Source organism: Aquila chrysaetos, chromosome 5, assembly GCF_900496995.4.
Source record: "Aquila chrysaetos chrysaetos chromosome 5, bAquChr1.4, whole genome shotgun sequence".
Classification (NCBI taxonomy): Eukaryota; Metazoa; Chordata; class Aves; order Accipitriformes; family Accipitridae; genus Aquila; species Aquila chrysaetos.
This window is the reverse complement of record NC_044008.1, coordinates 39,831,824-39,849,136: the sequence shown is the minus strand read 5'-3', so window position 1 is coordinate 39,849,136 and position 17,313 is coordinate 39,831,824. Positions and strand designations below refer to the sequence as shown.

General features: G+C 55.3%; 2 protein-coding genes across 7 annotated transcripts; both read right to left on the bottom strand.

Annotated features, from left to right (window-relative positions):
* Positions 1-164: 164 nt before the first annotated feature.
* CLK3 (CDC like kinase 3) lies at positions 165-10,716 on the bottom strand. 4 transcript variants are annotated; one of them, XM_030014103.1, is made up of 14 exons: positions 10,612-10,716; positions 9,877-10,025; positions 9,694-9,750; positions 7,188-7,395; positions 4,892-4,985; positions 4,549-4,615; positions 3,625-3,741; positions 2,964-3,130; positions 2,684-2,778; positions 2,171-2,300; positions 1,621-1,703; positions 1,171-1,250; positions 919-1,009; positions 165-571 (listed from the first exon to the last, which is right to left on the bottom strand). In XM_030014103.1, exons 2-14 carry the CDS (start codon positions 10,023-10,025, stop codon positions 386-388), a joined length of 1,524 nt encoding a protein of 507 aa, XP_029869963.1. In that variant the 5' UTR covers positions 10,612-10,716; the 3' UTR covers positions 165-385. The 4 variants fall into 4 exon arrangements, with proteins under 4 accessions (XP_029869963.1, XP_029869964.1, XP_040979302.1 ...); XM_030014104.2 differs by lacking the exon at positions 9,694-9,750; XM_041123368.1 differs by lacking the exons at positions 9,877-10,025; positions 10,612-10,716 and having other exon boundaries at positions 9,660-9,750.
* A 1,595-nt stretch (positions 10,717-12,311) lies between these two features.
* On the bottom strand, positions 12,312-17,018 carry LOC115341597 (synaptotagmin-4-like). 3 transcript variants are annotated; one of them, XR_003923450.1, is made up of 6 exons: positions 16,912-17,018; positions 14,513-15,336; positions 13,868-14,033; positions 13,167-13,333; positions 12,684-12,925; positions 12,465-12,555 (listed from the first exon to the last, which is right to left on the bottom strand). XR_003923450.1 is itself a non-coding variant. In XM_030014872.1 (5 exons), exons 1-5 carry the CDS (start codon positions 16,922-16,924, stop codon positions 12,418-12,420), a joined length of 1,308 nt encoding a protein of 435 aa, XP_029870732.1. In that variant the 5' UTR covers positions 16,925-17,018; the 3' UTR covers positions 12,312-12,417. The 3 variants fall into 3 exon arrangements, 2 of the variants coding, with proteins under 2 accessions (XP_029870732.1, XP_029870731.1); XM_030014872.1 differs by lacking the exon at positions 12,684-12,925 and having other exon boundaries at positions 12,312-12,555; XM_030014871.1 differs by having other exon boundaries at positions 12,431-12,925.
* Between the last annotated feature and the right edge of the window lie 295 nt (positions 17,019-17,313).

Sequence of the window (17,313 nt, the reverse complement as noted above, 5' to 3'; positions counted from 1 at the left end):
CGGGACCAGGGAGAGTTCAGTCCACTCACCCTCACTTTTTGCCCTCCAGTGAAGCAAAGCTTCCTGCTGCTTAGTTTCCGGTTAATTTTTCAACATCTCCAGCTTCCTTTGCAGAAAAGGCAAAGCTGGGAGCAAGACAACCCTACACCTGCCTACAAGGGAAGTATCAAACAATAAGAAACACTTTATTTTAACTTTACAACATATAAATAGACAAATCTGTGCTTTCCAATGTAGCTGTTCTTCCCTTCCCCTACCCAGGGTCCTTGTCACAGTGCCCCAGCCCCTCTGAACTCTGGGAGAAGAGAGCAAGGGGAGCTGAACTGCAGAGGCTAGACCGATCCCGTATGTACAAATCCAGCAGGCATCACACCCTCCCCAGCTGTCATCTGCTCAGGTCCCGGCTGGCACCTCGACCGCACAGCATCCTTTCCTCTGCAGAGAGGCCAGCGAAGAAGGGATGCAGGAGGGCTTCTGAGAACGTGATCCTCCGGGAAGGGTCGAATTCTAACATCCTCCTCATCAAGTCAAAGAGCTGTGCGTGCTCCAGCGAGTCGTGCAGCATGTATGTCTGAAAGAGAAGGGCAGGGGGAGAGGGAGAGAGAGGTGTAGCACTCTGGTAAGACAGGGACTGAACCCTAAGCCCTAGTTTTGTGATACACAGCGAGGCAACGGCTGTCTCCTCTCTCCAGGCTTCCCATCCTGAAGTACAGCATCCCTCCGATGCCCCAGTACCCGTCCTGCTTCAGCCACACCAATAAACTCCAGTTGCTGCAGATGCGAGCCTGGGGCTCTGTAAAAGCCAGTTACTAAGGGAAATTCCCATCCCTAAGCCCCGCACCGCTGATCCGGGGAAGGGAACAGCAGTTCAGCCTTGCAACACAGCCAGCCCTCTGCCAGCCACAGAGCTGCACCTACCCGCAGGGGCTTGCAGTTCTCTTGGACGTATCTCCCATCGGACGTGTTCTCATCCCATACCAGGTTCCCATTGTGGAAATATTTTTGCTTCCTGGAAAAGAAAGGTGGTATTCAGGAAGGCCACTCGTGGGACATACTTCCAGCACATCATCTCCCATGGTTATACCCAGTGTGAGGACAGAGAATTGGTATCCTGAGTAATTGGCCACAAACAGTTGACTGGACTGTCTGGATTCAGGAAGATGTTCTTACCGAGTTTTGTGGATCATGTGAGATGGAATTGGCCCGAGGATTTTTTCCATCATGACAAGATGCTCACGATTCTCATGGGTCTGCAAAGGAAAAGAGCAATGGTGCATTCATTCAGAACTTGGAGATCTGATGACAAAAGGTCTGTCCCCCTTCTGTACAGGGGAAGAAGAGACAAGCCTCCATCAGGAATGATGCAGGCTGTGCACACCTCTGCTTCCTCTCTTGATTTTTTCTGTTCTTCACCGGCACAGTGAAGAAAGCAGAAGTGATCTGAACCTTGTCCTTCCAGCAAGGGATGAGTCCTCAAACTGTGAGTTTTCCTGGGCTCATTTTCAAACTCAGCTTCTGATTTTTAGTGCCTGATCTGCATTTCCCCTCCCTTCACCTAAGTTTGAGCCCTTTTAGACATTAAGGGTTCTTAGGGTACAACGCCTCTTGCAAGAATCGTACCTGGAAGAGCGTGAAGCCACGGTAATACTCAAACAGAATGCAGCCGGTACTCCAGACATCGCATGGCTGTGCCCAGCCCAGCTCTGCAAAGAGAATGAAGTTAACTCTGTGCTCTCAACAAGTCGCACTAGATTTCTACTAGTTCCTTGTTGAAACTGCAGAGATTAATGAAGACGGACCTAGAAGTTATCTGTGCACCTTCCGGTGCTGCACACTGGCAAGAAGACTGTCAGGTCTCCCCCAGATGCTTCTGTTTCAGCTTACGCTGACTCCACATTCCCCTGGAGCCAATTTGAGCGCTCCCAGAGTCTCACAGGCTTTCCTCAGCTCTCCGCACTCCATGTCAAGGGCCTGCACTTGAATACCTTCCATACAGTCAGGACCTGGGAACCACTGAGGTGGTGTCGCAGCAATGCATGGAACAGGTTGTCCCCAAGAACTGGAGTGCTCTCAAGCTGGTTTTCCTCTAGACAGCATCATCCTGCAGCATCCCTGGGACAACTGCTCTCCTCCACCCATCTGAGACTCCCAAAACCCCAGCAGTACTCACCCAGAATCACTTCTGGTGGACGGTAGTGCCGGGTAGCCACGATAGTGGTGTGGTGCTCGTGATCGAAGGTGGCACTTCCAAAGTCTGCCACACGAATGCTTGTGTTCCGAATGGATTTCTCCTCACAGCTCTGTAAGCAAACAAAGAAGTCCTCATAATAGCTGTTTCAGGATTATGCTAGGCTTTGAGAGGAACCCTCTGACCCCAGAAGTGCCATGCCTGCGCTACTAATCAGATGGGATTATACCAGTGAAGCTCTGAGCTCTTTACATCTCAGATCAGTGTTAAGGAAAGCCACTCAACACTTCACTTGATGGACTGGAGCCACTGAAGCAGTCTTAGGGCTTTTAGAAGACATGGGAGAAAGAGGAGGCCCAACTTCCAGTTTGTTCCCACTAAATGGACTTGTAAGGCCCTGTGGGGTGTGTATGGAACAGGGAAGATCCAATTTCTGCAGGGAGGGAAAGGCAGGCTATTCCTGATCTATTCACTTCTCTTTTGGACATAACCCACCTTTTTCTCATTGTACAGAGTGTCAAAATCCGAGTTGACAAACAAGATGTTTTCTGGCTTGAGGTCAGTGTGAGTCAGCTGGTTGTCATGTAAAACTGCACAAGTCGCAAAGAGGAGAGAGGGGGAAAAAAAAAAATTTATAAGAACCACACACTGAAGCACCCATACAACTCTGCCCATCAAAGCGCCACTTTCAGCCAAGCCAACTCCTTCTCAGCTCCCTCCCAACCCATTCTGGTGAGACATCGTTGCCTAGCAAGGCTGGCCCTGGGTGACTTACATCTCAAGGCATGGCAGAGCTGGTAGGCCATGTGCCGGATCTGAGGGAGAGGGTATGGCTGGAAGTTATTCTCCTTCAGGAACTCAAAAGTGTTCTTGCCCAGAAGCTCAAAGGCAATGCACATGTGGCCATGGAAGTTGAACCAGTCTGACATCAGGACACACAAGCTGTGCAGAGAGAAAGACATGAGGATTAACCATCATTCAGGGACTCGACAGAACAGTCATTCTCCCTGTTTCTGGCGACTTCAGAAGTGGTTGGTGAGCAAAAGCTCCGAGCCAGCTGACTCAGAAGCACAGTAATGCCTCTGTGTACACCAGACAAACACCCCGCTCCCCACTTTGCTCAACCACCTTTAAAGATCTCCAATGCAAGTGGGACAAGGCAGCAGGTGGTTGTTGGAAAACTGCTAGTTAGTTTTTCCTCACTATCACCTGGCATGTCAGTTGTTAAGAGTTTTAAGTAAACAAGTGTTCAGTAGAACTAGAGACAGACTCTCTTCTTCCAAAACACAGAGGAATGAGACAGGTTTTCCCCCACGCAGGAGGCAAGTAGCAGGTATTCCAGTCCTCAGCCCCGTGTTTCCTTGGATATCACCCAAGCAGACCGCTTGTCTGTAAGGATGTGGTACTGACTACCCAGGAGTCTTGCAGGAACTTACAATTTGTTCTCCTTGTCCTTCTCTTTGATTTTTTTCAGGACGTTAATTTCCAGCCTGGCTGCTTCTCGGTACTTTCCAACATTTTTTATGATTTTCAGTGCCACCTGAGATTTGCCTCTGTAAAGGAAGAGACAAAAGGATGGAGTCAGAGAAAAACCCTACATACGCACATCCTCAGTCCACAGAGAGAGGGCACATCCCAGTTACTCCTGTCCCGTTTTCCTGTGTTAAAAGGCTTAGTCGTTTACTGGGTCCCAACAAAGCTCTCTCAAGGTCTGCCAAAGATTTATGCTGCTTGACCAGTAGGTAATTTGAAGCGAAAGGCTATTGCTGGGTAACGCTCCAAAGAGAGCTGCAGACAGCTCTGTGAGCACACCATTCCCTGACACAGCAGTCCGTAAGGTCACTGCAATTCCAGCAGCCACCTCCCCTCTCCAACTGTGCCAGAGAGATTTCGGAGGAGGCAGGAGATCCCAGCAGCTCGGAGCCAGACAAAAGGTCAGGAAGAGACAGGGGTCAAGTGTAATCACAGCAGAGGTTTAAAAAAAAAAAAAAAAAAAAAAAAATAGAAGTACCCCAGCAGATTAAGACGCCACTTTCTCCATGTGCCTGGCCCATCCCTCAGCCAGAGTTCAGTGCAGTAGAACAGCCTGTGCCAAAGCCCTCAGCCACTGAACAAACTCCCCTGCTTCCCTTAATAGCACAGCCTGCAAACTCAGGGGGCTGAGGTACGAACGAGGTCCCTTTCCACTTGCTATAAGAAATAGCTTCTATCATAGCGACAAGTGGAAGGTGACAACAGTTTGGTCCAGTGGAGTCCCAGGCCCAGACAAAACTGGTGGTGGTTAATCCTGCCAGGCTTGTGAGCATCTGGGCTTGGTGCACAAGGGACAGATGAGTTATCCGGAAGGGAAAGATACCCACCTGGCATGGTCCACACACTCCACCACTTTGCCAAAAGTGCCTTCACCAAGGCTGCCGACAATTTCATCTAGGAGAGAAAACAGGAGCGGATGTGAACTTCAGAGGCTTGGCGAGAGCTGAGGTCCTGCAATTTCACAGCAATAAAATGTCAAAGCAAAAAAATGTCTCTCACTGCTACACTCTTTTTAAAACTCAAGTGTCTATTGTCTGCCTCAGGCAATTTACTGGTCAGTCCATTTATAAGCAATAAAACACTAGAGACCCCTCCAGTACAATACGAGAGATCTCGTCTAACATGGGGATAGAAAGTAGAGAGGTAAAGTTTTACGAAAGGTGGCTGTACATCGCTCTTGAAGCCAATCGCCGATCCTGCACACCAGGTGGCCTTCCTTGTCATCTTCCACGCTCCTGCTGCGCTTACTGCTCTGTTGGCTTCTCTGTACACACCGCCCCCCCGAAACGGCATACGACCAAGCACGCACAGCGGGCAGTTCCGAGTGGCAGGATTGTGTTGTCATTCAAAGGTGGAGATGACGGTGCGTCGGTGGTTGGATTTTCCAGATCCCAGCATTTCATAAGGCACACAGCATATATAACGATAGGGATATTGCAAGGGACACGTCAAGACACAAACTAACTTCAAAACAGAAAAGTCATCAACAGCTACAGGTATGTAAAGAAAACTCTCTCATTAGCTACAGCCTCTGGTGCCGCCACCTCTGAGGCAGGAAAATGCCCCCCTCTTCTCTGAAGGGAAGCAGCAGCTGGGAAGCTCCAGTGTTAAGGTGGCTTTGGCTTGGCACCACCATTCCCCACAGAGGAGCAGCTTCCTCCGCAGCACCGGCGGATGCTGACAGAGGCACAAGAAGAAGGAGGGCTTTGCCAGAAGAACGTCATTTTCTCCGCTGGCAAACGTGACGAGGGGTATACAAGCTGTCGGTTTGGACAAGCTGTCCAGTAGAAGCCAGAGTAGCAGTTCTCCCTCTGTGTAGCCTGCTCTTTTGTACCTGGGTTAATAGATCACCAGCTACCCAGAGCCGTGTCCTGCCCTGGCTACGAACCAGCCCTTCCCTTCTTGACAGAACCAACTACCACACTGAGCCTAAATCCATATGCCCAACTGGCTGCAAACAGACCTGGTGTTCCACATCGGCCTCGGGATGCAATTTTGAGCCTGGGAGAACTTTAGGAACAGGACAGTTAAACTAATCCTGAGGGAACATTTCACTCCGCTTCAGGCATCCACTGAAGGTATGAGGTCGCATTTCACCCCTGCTACTGCTAGCTTCTACTGGAAAACCAGCCGAACGTTCCTGAAAGGACCCAGGGTCCACAAAGCAAGCTGCCCTAATTCCTGATCTTTTTCTGTTCAGCCTTAAAAATAGTTACAATCTCTACAGCCAAAGAAATTAATACGAAGCTCTACATTTCCGTGCCCGAGCTTCTATCGGGCTTCTCTTCTATGCCCCTCGCCCCCCAGCTAGTCCAAAATAATCAGCTATAATCAAACCCCCAAAGGTCAGCTGAAACGGAGGAGAAGGTAGAGAGGACATTTGAGACAGCTGTGAGACTTCAAAGGATTTAGATCACGCCAGCCCAAACCTGCACACCATTACCATCGCACGCATACACGCAAACCACACTGGATCATTTTCATCATTAACCCTGGCTCTTTCTAAAACTAAAATCAAAAAGTCAACTGGAAAGAAATAAAAGGAGGAAAGCAACAGACCGTCAGAAGTTCCCAGCCATGCAGATATCCACTATAACTGCAGGGATCAGGACTCGGTCATTTAGTTGCAAAAACATTTAAAAGCAACAATCGTGTGAAAGAAGGAAACATTCCTTACAGGAGAGCAGCTGTGAAGCAGAGACGTTTGGTCCGATACCTCACAACACTTCCAGGGTATTCCCAGTCCTGGGACCAGCCTCCCCACCCACTGCCAAATATTCCCTGTTAATCCTTGAAAGGAATACTACGTTTCAGGGTGGAAAACAGGGAAGCTTTCAGAGAAGCCGAAATCCAAGGACACTTGCGTGGAAATAGGCAAAGAGGACACGTGCATATCCTCAGAAGGTGGAAGCCTTTCTCTGAGTACAGTGGGACAGGGGTTAATAACCACAGGGCTAACAACTCAGGAGAACCAGGCTGATTGATCCCATCTGGTAGGGGATCCTGGCGCAAAGTCAAATCAACGTGCCTTCACAGGAGCGCTCCGTACCACCGCTGCATACCAAAACCCCCCAGAGAAGCAGCAGCAGTATGCAGAAGCGAAGCCCCGGCCATGTATAAACCTGACCGATCCCCAGCAGCCGGGCTGGCCTGCGGCCAAGGCTCGCCCTTGTTAGCCTATCACGTGTGCGCCATTTGAAGCTTTCCCTGATCCCCTCCCCGGCCGTAAAGAATACAGCTTAGTTTCCTCACGTATTAAGGCTACAGGGGCTGGACTAGTAAAAACCAATAGCTACAAACGCTTCCCGCTTGACAAGACACAGATTTTGGACTATACGTTCCACGTAATGAAAACAAACACAAAAAAAGGGGATTAGAGGTACTCACCCAGAGTGTTCAGAGCTGAAAGGAGGCAAGAACAGTTAAAACCCTGAACAATCCTGAACTCGTTCTGGATGCTACTCACCGAGGAGGCACTGCTACAAGACCTGGTCCTGCGTTTCCGGCAGTGATGCTGATGCTTCCTCGGACGGTGCTGCTCTCTGCCTCTGGATCGCCGCCAGTTTCGTGAGCGGGTCGAGTAATAGTCCTCTCCAAAAGACGGGCTTCGGTCTTCAAATCTGTAGGCATCGCTGTCCCGCCTGTATCTCCTGTGATAAGGCATCCTGTCATGGCTGTAGCACAAACAAAAACGCGTTTATAAGCCTGGAAAAGCACGGAAGGCAAGAGTCCCACTGAAACTAAGTGCCCTTGCTCCCGCTCCCTAGTGGCAGAGAAACAACAGCAAGCGTCCTAGCTTCAAACCACCCCTCCACTGTGGCTCAAATGCTGAGCACTTCTCAGATTAAGAAAAAGGAGGAAGTCTGCAAGAGAAAATGGTGTGGCACTCCCACATTTCAAGGAGCCGGGGCGAGGGGGAAACCACCCACTTAGAGCTCAATCTGAGCTGCCTACCTCATCTAAGCCACCTCCACCACCCTATGCACGTGTTTTTCTAAGGTCGTTTCTCCTCCCCCAGGAAGGTCTCTCATTAGTTCTCAAACAAACGAGAATTGAAACCAGCAGCGGTGCTCTCGTCATCACCCCAGGGGGGGGGACTGGAGTCCCCTAAACACCAAGCCTTCACTGTACACACGCACACCAGCTCAACAGATCATTAGTAAGAGCCAGAAGGAAAATTTGGTCTCTGCAGTGCAGTCAAGCTCCTGCGTCTCTAGCAACAACCGAGGGCTGCAAGTATGTAAGGGAAACTTTAAGCCAAGTTCATCTCTGCACAGGGAAGGGCCAGAAGACCTCAGACGAAGCTCCCCTGTGTGAGTATTTACAAGCTGGTGTCGCGCACGCAGTTTTAGGTACCGTGTGTGCTCATTAACCAAGACAGCAGCTCTCCCTGCCCCACCCTCAATTAGCGAGCATCGAGCATCTACAAGCTGCAAGCGTCTCGAGATAGAGCTGCAATTCTGCAGCTCCTGCCTTTTGCGCTGCGGGTCCCATGTGCTTCCTTGGCAGCACTGTTATGGCACCTCTCAAACTGGACAGCAAAAATGGTTATCGCTTAGCAGTGGCCCGCTTCTGTCCCCTAAAGCATGACTGTCTTCTCCACCACAGCCGTTACAGTTGGCCTAATAAAACAGCTTCCACTCCAAGTCTTGCTTCACACGTCACTGAGTGAGAAGCCGCATTTTAGGTAGAAGATGTTGCAACTCAGAAATAAGAACAGCGTGTTGGCTTTCCAATGATGAACAGAGCATTCTGGGCACACGCAGGGCCAGGTCGATGCTGTCACCTAGCTGACAGCAAGAGCAACGGCTTCTCCAACCAAGACCTCACTGCAGCTGCTTCAGTCCGGAAACAGGAACTTTTGTTGCTTGTGCCTCTCTGCTTTGGCAACAATTAGCTCTCTCGCTGACAGCTTAACAGGACGCAGGTATGCATGTGGTGGGTTCATCTCACCTTCAAGATGAATAAAAGAGGCTCAAGAATAAAATTTCAAACTGCCTGCCCAACACAGCGGCAGCCCTAGGTCACCACTGAACTATCCAAAACACCGAAAACCCCCACAGCTCCATTGCAACACTGAATACTCAACTCCAAACACACTTTTGTGAAAAACTCCAGTGTGTACTTTTAAGATACAGAGAATTCAGAAATAACAACCTAAAATACGGAGGAGACCAGCGAACCTGTGAGAGGCTCAGAGTCTGAGACTAAAGGGGCAAGAAGGTTTTGACCTAGCAAAAGCCTGTTTTCATCCAAATCTGTCCCACGTAACCCATCAGATGAAAAAATGGAGAAGCCCATCGTGTGCGTCAGCTGTATTTCACAATCCGCTTCCTTCACATAAACAAAAAGCCAGGCTGAGAAGAGAAATTAATCTGTGGAACATTTCAGGAATTTAAAGATGAACTCAGCTCCCTTCTGGCTGCACCTGCCCTGTTCAACCAGTGGAACCGCACCAGGTCCGGTACCACTGAGCAGCGAGGACCGCCAGCTTATTTCAGTCGCACACCCCGACGTGTCAGCACACGGCTCCCCATCAGTGCTCCCGCCTCTATTCCAGAACCCTCGCCGCAGCTCCCGTTATCAGAGGCCTTATCCACCCCGCTTCCAGTGTCTAATTGTCCCTGTGGAAACGCTGAACAAAGAGGGGATCAAGGGTAAAATCCAGAGCCGAAGCAGGAAAGATCAGTTAGCGATGCTCAGAGCCTTTCTGACAGCGTAGGTGAGGGAAAAGTGTCGTTACTTTAAATCTGATTTGTAATACTTTCAGGAGGAAGTGGGTTATCGGGAGAGAAAGACTTTAATGCCTCCACAGCATTAGACCTGGGAAACATGATTCCAGGGCAGGCTGTTCTCCCTCATCAATATTAAAGACGTCGCTTTGGGAAGAACTTTTGGCTAGATGCAGAGGCAGAAATGTATAAAGGAGGGCACACACAATTAAGCCCTTTACTTCCATCCCCGGGATTTACAGGTTTAAAGCTGATCCGCAGTCAGGAAATGAAAGCTGCCACCACTCAGCGCTGGCTCTGAAACACGATCAGAATGGAGGACGAGGGTTTAGTAGATAACCGTCCCCGCTCGCTCCCCCGCCTGCCAGAGCGGCTGCTGGCAGGCAGGCAGGCCTCCCTCCCTCTGCCCAAACCCGCTCTTACCTTCTCGATCGCGATCTCCTGGCGAGATCCCTCCGGGGTGGGTATCGCAGTCTCCCCTCGTAGTCTCTGCTACGAGACCTCTTCCTCTTCCACCTGTGACCCAGGTAGCTCTCCTGCTCCGGCGACCGGTATCTCTTACAGTGATGCATCTGAGGAAACGAGAGGTTTCCGACTCTTCGCACCCTCACCCCTCGGCGCCTGACCCGCTTCCCGAAGGGGGCAAGGGCCCTCCCTGCCCCACCAGACCCCCCCCAGCCCGAAGGGCTGCGGACAGGGACCACCCCAAAGGGCGCCGGGAAGCGCGGCAACGGCCGCCCTGAGGACGAGAGCTCCGCAACCTGAAAGATTTTAAGCTGGAGGCCTCCCCTCGGGAAGCGGTGGGTCTGTGAGGACGTTACCGGGTTATTTCCCCCCCGGTTCCCCTACAACAACCCGGCTACAAACCGGTTCCACCGCCCCTGGCCCCCTGCCGCGTAACCAGCGGTAGCCGTTTGGCGGGGGAGGCAGGGTGAGGGAGGGTCCCGAAGGACGGGAACCGGAGAGCTCACGGCCCACGCACCGCCTCCCGGGGGCTGCCCGCACCGGGACACGGGGCCCTACCGGGGCTACACGTAGCGCCAGCGGCCGGGCCCAGGCCCAGGCCCAGGCCCGGGCCGATCCCCGCCGCGCCGAGCGCCCGCAGCCCCGCTCCGTGCCCTTCCCCGGGCCGTGCCGTGCCGGCCCCGCTGTGCTCACCGTCCCTCCGCGTCCCTCCGCGCCGCGCTCGGCGGCTGCGGCCCGGCCCGGCCCGGCCCCACCGGCCCAGCACCGCCGCCGCTCCCGCGCCCACTTCCGCTTCCGGCGCCGCCCCTCTCCTCTTCTCTCCTCTCTTCCCCACCCCTCCCCGCGCAGGCCAGAGCGGCTCCGCCTCCGGGGGCGCTCTCGCCGCCCCTCTCGGTGCCCAAGGAGGTCGCGGTTAACCCCTGCCGCGCCGGGCCGGGCCGCGGGGGGTGGGGGGGGTCAGCCCTTACGAACGGGCCTGAGGAGCGGGGGAGCTGGGGTCTGCCTCCCCGCGGCCTTCCTCGTCACCGTGGCCTTCCTCCCCATCGCCATCCTCGCCCTCAACATGGCCTTCCTCCCCGTGGCCTGCCTTGGCCACGGCCTACCTCACTGTGGCCATCCTCACCGCTGGGCCTTCCTCACCGTTGGGCCTTCCTCACCATGGCCACCCTCGCCGTGGCCTTCCTCACCATTGGGTCTTCCTCACTGTTGGGTCTTCCTCACCATGGCCACCCTCGCCGTGGCCTTCCTCACCATTGGGTCTTCCTCACTATGGCCACCCTTGCCGTGGCCTTCCTCACCGTTGGGCCTTTGTCACCATGGCCACCCTCGCCATGGCCATCCTCACCATTGGGCCTTCCTCACCATTGGGTCTTCCTCACTATGGCCACCCTCGCCGTGGCCTTCCTCACCGTTGGGCCTTCCTCACCATTGGGTCTTCCTCACCATGACCACCCTCGCCATGGCCTTCCTCACCGTTGGGCCTTTGTCACCATGGCCACCCTCGCCGTGGCCATCCTCACCGTTGGGCCTTCCTCACCATTGGGTCTTCCTCACCATGACCACCCTCGCCATGGCCTTCCTCACCGTTGGGTCTTCCTCACCATGACCACCCTCGCTGTGGCCTTCCTCACCATTGGGTCTTCCTCACTGTTGGGTCTTCCTCACCATGGCCACCCTCGCCATGGCGTTCCTCACCGTTGGGCATTCCTCACTGTTGGGTCTTCCTCACCATGGCCACCCTCGCCGTGGCCTTCCTCACCATTGGGTCTTCCTCACCATTGGGTCTTCCTCACTATGGCCACCCTCGCCGTGGCCTTCCTCACCGTTGGGCCTTCCTCACCATTGGGTCTTCCTCACCATGACCACCCTCACCATGGCCTTCCTCACCGTTGGGCCTTCCTCACCATGGCTATCCCTTCCATGGCCTTCCTCGCCACAGCTACGCTTACCGCGGCCATCCTCACCCCAGCCTTCTTTGCCACCGTCTTCCTCACCATGACGCTCCTCGCAACGGCAACCCTCACCATGATGACCCTCACCACGGCCTGCACCGCTGTGGCCCGGGCACCTTCTCTCCCCACGGGCTCTGCCGAAAAATCTCCTTCTACCAAATGGTGCTGAGAGCCGCTGTTGTCCCCGTGGGGACGTGCCCTTGGGGCTGGAGATGGGTCATGGCCGGGGGGGGGGGGCGAGGAGCCGGTGGAAGAGGTCCCGTGTCCAGTTAATCTGCGTGGAGAGGGCCTCAATCCTGTTTATTTACTAATTAGCACCACGCAGGGGTTACATGAATGGGGCTTTGCTCCCTCCTGCCCCACGAATAGGTGACCATCCCCTCCCACCCAGGCCACCGCTCTGGAGGACATTTCTGGCTCCCAAAGCTGGACCACGGGTGCTGCTGGCCCGTGGCACAGCTTAGCAAAGAACACCAGGGTAGGAAAGGGCTTCAATTAATCCACACGTGCAATCACGCTCAACCTCTTTATTTATTTATCAAACCATTCATTTGGGCCAGCAATTAATTAAAAATGCTGATGAATTAAAAACGCCCTTTAGCACTGGGCGCAGGCAGGTTTGGGTCGATATCGGCCAGTCCTTGCGGTTCTTCTCGCCGAGGAGCAAAGCGGGGTGTGTGCCAGCCTGTGGGGATGGGAAGGGTCTGGTGATGGTCTTCGCTGCTGTGGGACTGGGTGGAAAGGGTGGACTGGTCATGGTGGGCTAGAAGGGGCAATAGATACCACCACCGTGGTGGCCCCCCGAGACCTCACCTCTCCAAGTCTCGGAGATCCCCCTTCGCTCACTCCTGTGAGCAGCTGAGTCCCGGGCGAGCCCTGCCCGTGGGCTGTGGGCAAGATCAGGATCTGAGGGCATCGGGCTGGATCCAGTGCCACCGTGCCGATTCCAGCTGTCCCCGACTGCACATCTCCCTCCAGTGCAGCAGCCCGGCCCCAGGGGCGCGGGGACCCACCTGCACGCGACCCAGTGGGGAGCTGCGGGTGTAGATGCGAGCCTGTGACAGAAGCAGCGTGGGACATAGCTGGTGGCCTTCAAGCAGAGCTAGAAAACCCCATTACCCCAAGAAGAGCAATCCCACCCCAGCAACCTCCTGTGGGCAACAAGAAATAGCTCCTCTGGGCTTGCCTGTACCCCTCCCGCAAGTGGGGGCTAAGACCCCCCGGTTGCAGGAGAGGCTCCTGAGCACGGGTGATCCAGGCCACCTTCTTAGCCGTGGTCCCCCCTGTCCTGCTCACCTGGATGACGGTGAACTCCAAGGACAGCTCTTGCTGCTGGATGTCCCCAGCGGGGAGGTTGAAGAGGAAGGGCATGTTCCAGACAGGGTTGTAGCCGGTGATGGACTTGGTCTCCTTGGTGTCAATGATGTGGCCATTGTGGTAAAGGTGGATGATGACGTAGTGGCCTGGAAATGGAGACAGAGCCTTGGTGAGAGGGGCCTGCTCTGGACACACACCAGCCAGGAAGGCTGGAGGTTTGCAAGCCAGACTCCTGCATGCCATGGGCGGCCAAATTAGGGTGCCCGGGGGGCTACAGGACCTCTGCGGGCCTCTGCGGAGCTGTGGGGAGAGGACAGAGAGGTCCTCTGCGTCTTAGTTGCACCTACTCCTCCCTGGTCGGGAGCAAGGACCTCCAAAGTCCGCAGCTCGCATCCCTGCCCACGTCCCAGGCTTCGCATGAGCTGGGGGAGCCAGAGATGACAACAGCCAGCAGGACAGAAAGCCGCATGCTATTTTCGTACCATAAATGTGTATATTTTAAGCATTTTGGGGCCATATTGGAGCTATCTAGATCCTAGCTGCGCTACCTGCACTCATTTTGCTTAGGAAAGAGAAGTTCAAGAGGACATAAGACTATCTGCCAAGCAAAAGGAGGAGAAGCCATTCCCTGCACCCACCTGGGCATCTCCTCGCCCCCTGGTCCGTGCTCCATGCCCTACCTGGCGTTCCCGGCATGCAGGAGAGCCGGCCCAGGTGCTCTGCCTTGCAGACCAGCACCTTGATGCGGCTGGCCAGAGCTTGGTACTGGAGGAGAAGGAAGAGCTGGCTGAGGGATTTGGGTGGGGAGGAGAGGACGCTGCGGCTCGCGTCGTGGGCGCTGAGACGCTGCAATGAGATGAGAGAGCAGGAGATGCCATGAAACCTTCTCCAACCTTATCCAGCCCTTCCAACTCAGGGATGCTCATTTCCCACCTATGCTACGGGTGGGTCAAGAAAGGGCAAAAATGAGTCAAGAAGGTAAATTTGATGCTTACCATCACCGTAAAGGTGGTGCCAGCTCTGCATTTACCCCTTCCACCCCAGCACCCCCATCCACAGTGAAGCCCCCGAGCAGAGATGCTGCCGGTTGCTATGGTTGGTGGATATTAATTGTGGGCAGCTCATGAACCCGTACCAGAAGGGAGGACACTGCAGGGATGGGGGCCTTTGTCTCAGTGCCTTCAATCTCTCCTGCTGCCTCCCACCGGGTGATGGTTGGAGGAGGCTCTGGCTCTTGCAGTGGAATTTTAGGGCTCTGAGACCAATCAGACCTCAGCCAAAACACGAGGACAACCCCTCCTGCTGGAGACCGCTGCTGTCCTGACCTTTCTGAGCTTGGTTTTGGTGCTTGACAGCTCCCAGCTGTAGCTAGAAGACGCCTGGGGTTCCCAGGTGGCCTGAGCGCAGGGGAAGAGGACCTCTCCCACGAAGGAGTCCTTGAGGCTGCGAAACCTGGCAAAGACAGCGAACCGCAGGGTGAAGCTCCTCAGCTCCTCCAGGCTGTACCGGCTGAACCGGCACGGCTCCCGGCGGGCAGGGTGGAGGCTGCCGCGCTGCAATGCCGTGCACCGGGGCACCGGGAGCTGCGGCAGCAGGTACACCTTGACGTAGGAGCCTCGGCCACCCTGCAGCCCCTTGGGCATGTGGGAGACGCCAAGGACCGTCACGGTGAGCGTGGCCTCGGCCGGTGAGTAGGACAAGTCACAGTGGAGCCGGGGACGCTGCTTGGGGCCGGTGCCAGAGGGCTTCAGTGTGGGGGGTCCCGGGATGGGGTGGACCAGCGGGCTCTCCTCATCGCAGAGGAGGTTGGCTCTGGAGATGGTGCAGCAGTGTTGCCACGCTCCTGCCGGCTTTGGGGAGAAGGGGAGGCTGGGCGAGGGGGCTCTGCTGTGGAGCAAACCCCGGTGGGATGCTGGTGATCCCTCTTCCACCTGGGCACTCAGCATCTCTCCTGCCACCTCCTTGTAGTGCTGCTGGACAGGCACCGGCACCGTCCCGGCGGGCAGAGCGGGTCCCAGTTCCACTGTCACCCTCTCCCAGCCGAGGCGGGGGCCCGGGCACCGCCAACGCTGCCAGCACACGGCACAACCCAGGAGGATGCTGAGGCAGAGCAGGGCCAGCCCTGTGCCAAGGAAGACCTGCGAATGCACTGGAGAGAGATGGGCACGGTTACCGTGGCGGATCTCACCGGGGCTGCACCACCATGGCTCTCCATGGGTGATGGAGCAACGGCAAAGACCAAGACCTGGGTGCCTACCTCCCCTGCCATGCCTGTGACCCACCCCGTATCTTTGCAAGCTGGGATTGAACTGGAGCATCCCAAAGCCAGAAGGTGGGAGAGCAGCCAGCAGGGCCAGGGCTGTGCTCAGCATCTGCGGGCATGAGCAGCCTGACATCAGTCCGGCTCTGGCGAGGCTAAAACAAACCTGGCCTTGCCCTGGGGACGATAAGGACTATGGAAAAAGTGTTTTTTATCAGCCCCGCTGCCGGGCTGACACAGGTTGGGCACAACTGGTGATTAGCTGCTTGCTTAGCGGGGGCACGAAATGGGCAGGGAGGCATTGGTGCTGCTGGAGGGGAGCGGGGGCACCTGCAAGGGGGGGATTTGGGGGTGTCCAAGCTGCATTCAAAGTGGCAGCAGTCCCGAAGGTGTTACATACCCAAGACTGGCCCCAAAAGAGGGGGAACCTCCTCTCCGAGCTGTGCCCAGAGGACCGGAGTCCTGCGGGCAATGAGCTGGGCTTTATCCCTTCTTGTGGGGCTGCCCGTGGGGTTTCGGGCTCCCCAGCAGCTGAGCAGAGTGGCATCTCTGCACATCGGTCATTTAAAGACCAGGGAACCAAATTCCTGAACATCAGGGCTGAAGTTTCTTAGGAAACTTGGGTTTCGGAGGTGGGCAAGAAGCGCCGACGCAAATGTTGCTGTGCCAGTGCAAAGCCTCCCTGTGCCTGGCGCTGGCTTCCCCTCCAGCCCTGCAGTGAGGGATTATGGAGAACAGGGTCTGGACAAAACTCTGCCAGAGCCTGAGCCGGGTTCGATAAATGGATCTTAATGTTTGAAAGAGAAAAGCAAGCGGTGTCTCACACCATGGGGCTGGGCTTTCCTACCCAGATGCTTTAATCCACGCTGGGCTCTCTTTAGCCCTTTGTTATTTGTTAGGGAAGCGAGGTTGTGGCTGAGATGAGCGGTGAATGGTGGCATTTAGGGGAGGGATGGAGCGAAGGGGGTTGGGATGTGAACTTGCGTGGAGGATTATATTTCAGCCCAAACAACGACTGCCAATGCCCACAGCCGTCCAGCCCTGGGAAGGTGAGCTGGGAGGGTTGGAGCACGGTCACCCGGGGCATACAGACCCACACTGGTCTATAGAGCAAAGCAGGGAAGGTGTATCGGATCCCTTTGGGTGCCTGCTTTCGGCTGCTGGGTCAGCCGGCGCTGGAGGATGCTGCACAGGGACCTGCTGCACAGGGCTGGAGGCTGGGAGGGCTGCAGGGCTGTCCCGGACCTCGGCGGTGAGGTTGGGGTGGCTACCACGGAGTCCCCCCTCACCTGAGATCAAGTCTCTGAGCACCCCTGGAGCCGGGGGAGACCCCCCGTCCCGCCCAGCACCGGGGCCGGCACCTTCCCACCTCTCATTTTAAGGCTGCCGGTGGATAAACCCCACGGCAGTGCGCACAAAGGGTGTTTGCCCCCCCCCCCCCGCCATTGCTGGAACCCACCTTACCTGCTTCGGGCATCTGGCTTTTAAGGTGAGAGGCGAGGACAGGCGAGTCCTTGAGCTGGCTCAGCTGAGCTCACATGGGTAAAAGTTGGAGCTGGGAAAAGCCAAACCCACCAGTGGGCAGGAGGGGAGGAAACGCAGGGAGAAAGGCTCTGCCTTCACCTGCCCGCTGCCTGGATAGGCTGGGATCGGAGCCCAGGTGAGGCTTTTTTATCCTGATAACCAGGATCCTCGGGGTGGCAGGGGGGCCGTAAAACACAGGCAACGGCTCTTCTCGCACAGCGTGGAGCGAAATCAGCAGAGACACCAACAGACAGCCAAATTTTGTGGCTTGGGCGCTGCGCGAGCGCCCATCAGCAAGCGTGCTAGCCCACCCTCTGCAGAGAGGCAGCAGGGATGCTCCAA